The 2,538-nt window shown below is 56.6% G+C and overlaps 1 protein-coding gene across 1 annotated transcript in view; it reads left to right on the top strand.

Annotated features, from left to right (window-relative positions):
- Window positions 1-2,538, top strand: part of PRICKLE2 (prickle homolog 2 (Drosophila)) — a 30,494-nt gene that overhangs the window by 17,112 nt on the left and 10,844 nt on the right. The window contains exon 6 of the mRNA XM_010152578.1: window positions 1,193-2,056. Within this exon, the coding sequence (XP_010150880.1) occupies window positions 1,193-2,056 (864 nt within the window). The remainder of the gene's footprint in view (window positions 1-1,192; window positions 2,057-2,538) is intronic.

Raw genomic sequence — 2,538 nt, 5'->3', positions numbered from 1 at the left:
CAACCATTTTGCTCTTGTGCAGCGGGCAGATGGCACGGGGAGGGGGGAAGAGCTTCAGTGGAGCACTTGCAGGACGTGGTTGCTGTGACCTGCAGCAAATCCTTCCCGAAAGCTCAGCTGCGGAGCGGTGAAGCAGCTGTTAACGCTTCTCGCCCGCTCCCTTCTCTTGTGCGTCCCCCATCTGCTGCCCTCCCCTCCAGCCGGCCGGAGCCTGTCGACTGTCAGGTTTTGCATCAGGGACAGGCTCCCTGCATCAATTCTTTTACTTAACCCAAGGAACAACCTGGGAAATGTGGCTGGGTGAGAGGCAACGGGGTGTGCTCAGATCCCTGGGGCCAGCTCTTTCCACTGCCTTTTGGAGAAGGGGCCCCAGTAGCCAAAATAAAGTTAGGATGGGGCCGCAGTAGCAGCGAGGGACAGGGATGCAATCTGCTCTGTTATGTGCTCGACCAAGGCAGCCCAAATTCCTCATTACGGTTTCGTTGGAGAGGGTTTTGGTTTTTTAAATAGGCAGTATGTTATTGCTTTGACTTCAAGGACTTTATGGAGAACTTCTTGCATTCCTTTGCTTTATGATCGGAAATATCCCCATTTAATATCAAATAGCTTGAGGCTTGGTTCTGCTGCCTTTCCCAACATTGAGAAACTCCCCAGCAAAGGCCTGTAGCCTGCAAGGAATTAGAAATGGGTTTAAATTCAGCCTGGAGAAGGCTCCAGGGAGACCTTACAGCAGCCTTCCAGTGCCTGAAGGGGCTACAAGAAAGCTGGGAGGGACTTTTTACAAGGGTCTGTAGTGACAGGACAAGGGGTAACAGGTTTCAATCGCAAGAGGGCAGATTTAGATTGGACTTCAGGAAGGAATTATTCATGGTGAGGGTGGTGAGGCACTGGCACAGGTTGCCCAGAGAAGCTGTGGATGCCTCATCCCTGGAAGTGTTCAAGGCCAGGCTGGATGAGGCTTGGAGCAACCTGGTCTAGTGGAAGGTGTCCCTGACCATGGCAGGGGGGTTGGAACTGGATGTTCTTTAAGTTGCCTTCCAACCCCAACCACTCTGTGATTCAGTTCACGCATCGGAGAAGCCCTGCTGACGGGCTGTCAAGAGCGAGCCCCGGGTGCATGTGTTTTGTTGGGGATGCACGTGTTAAGTGAACTAATGTACATGGGTTAACACTCTGCATCTCCCCCCTCAAGGCATCGACCAGGGCCAGATGACCTACGACGGCCAGCACTGGCACGCCACCGAGACCTGCTTCTGCTGTGCCCAGTGCAAGAAGTCCCTGCTGGGACGGCCCTTCCTGCCCAAGCAGGGACAGATCTTCTGCTCCAGGGCCTGCAGCGTTGGCGACGACCCCAACGGCTCCGACTCCTCCGACTCGGCTTTCCAGAGCGCGCGAGCCAAGGAGTCCCGCCGCAGCGCCAAGATCGGCAAGAACAAGGGGAAAAGCGAGGAGGGGGCGCGCAGCCCCTGCAACCAGCTGCAGGTCACCTCCAACCGCCTCTCCACCGACGTGGACCCGCTCTCGCTGCAGATGGATCTGCTGAGCCTGGCCAGCCAGACACCGAGCCTCAACAGGGAGCACGTGTGGAGGAGCAGGGACGAGCTCTATCACTACGGGAGCAAAATGGAGCAAAGTCAGTCCCAAAGCCCTTTGCAGCTTCTCAGCCAGTGCAACATAAGGACCTCCTATAATCCCAGCCAGGTCCCAGGCTCGCAGCCGGATTTATGGGCGAAACACTTCAGCAATCCGAAGAGGAGCTCCTCGCTGGCAATGAAGGGCCATGGCGGCAGCTTCATCCAGGACTGCAGGGAGGACTACTACTCGGGAAGGCTTCGCTCGCAGGAGAGCTACAGCGACATGTCCAACCAGAGCTTCCCCGAGACCCGAGGAAGTCTCAAAGTCCCCAAGTACGAAGAGGAAGAGGAAGGCGGGATGCCGACACCGCAGTGCCGCACCCGGCACCCCATCAACGCCCTCAAGTTCTCGGAGGACCTGACGCCCACCGAGCAGACTCCCCGCGGCTCCATGGAGTCCCTCGCGCTCTCCAACGCGACAGGTAACATCACCCCGGCTCCTGTCCCCCTGCAGCCACCCCGGGACCTCATCTGTGGTGTCCCTCATGCTCCGGGTCAGTGTCACGGTGGTTGTTGTCCCTCTACAGGGGTAACGGGCAGCTTGGGGACCGCTGCTCGGTGCCACGGGTTCACCTGCCTGGCTCCAGCGTGCCCGGCAGCCCCCTCTCACTCTGCTTGCTCGTTTGCAGAATGCAGGGCTGTAGGGATGGCTGGCCTTCCCATGTACCTCAAAACAAACGTTTTCAAGCTCTTTAATCCTCCATTCAGTCAAGTGGCGGGAAAAAATCAAGGCCAGCTGCTAACACAGAAGCAGATTCCAGCCTTCAGTGCTTGAAGGAGTGCTGTCAGCTGCCCTTAGGGGCTAAAAATATTCTTAAAGGCTTTGAAATAGGCCCAGTTAACCCCTTTTGCGTGTGACGAGCTAAAAGAAATTCCTCTCCCTCTATGCACGGCTCTGTTTATT

The sequence above is a fragment of the Eurypyga helias genome, unplaced genomic scaffold, assembly GCF_000690775.1.
Source record: "Eurypyga helias isolate BGI_N326 unplaced genomic scaffold, ASM69077v1 scaffold3445, whole genome shotgun sequence".
In the NCBI taxonomy this organism is placed as follows: Eukaryota; Metazoa; Chordata; class Aves; order Eurypygiformes; family Eurypygidae; genus Eurypyga; species Eurypyga helias.
This window is presented reverse-complemented; position numbering and strand designations above follow the sequence as displayed.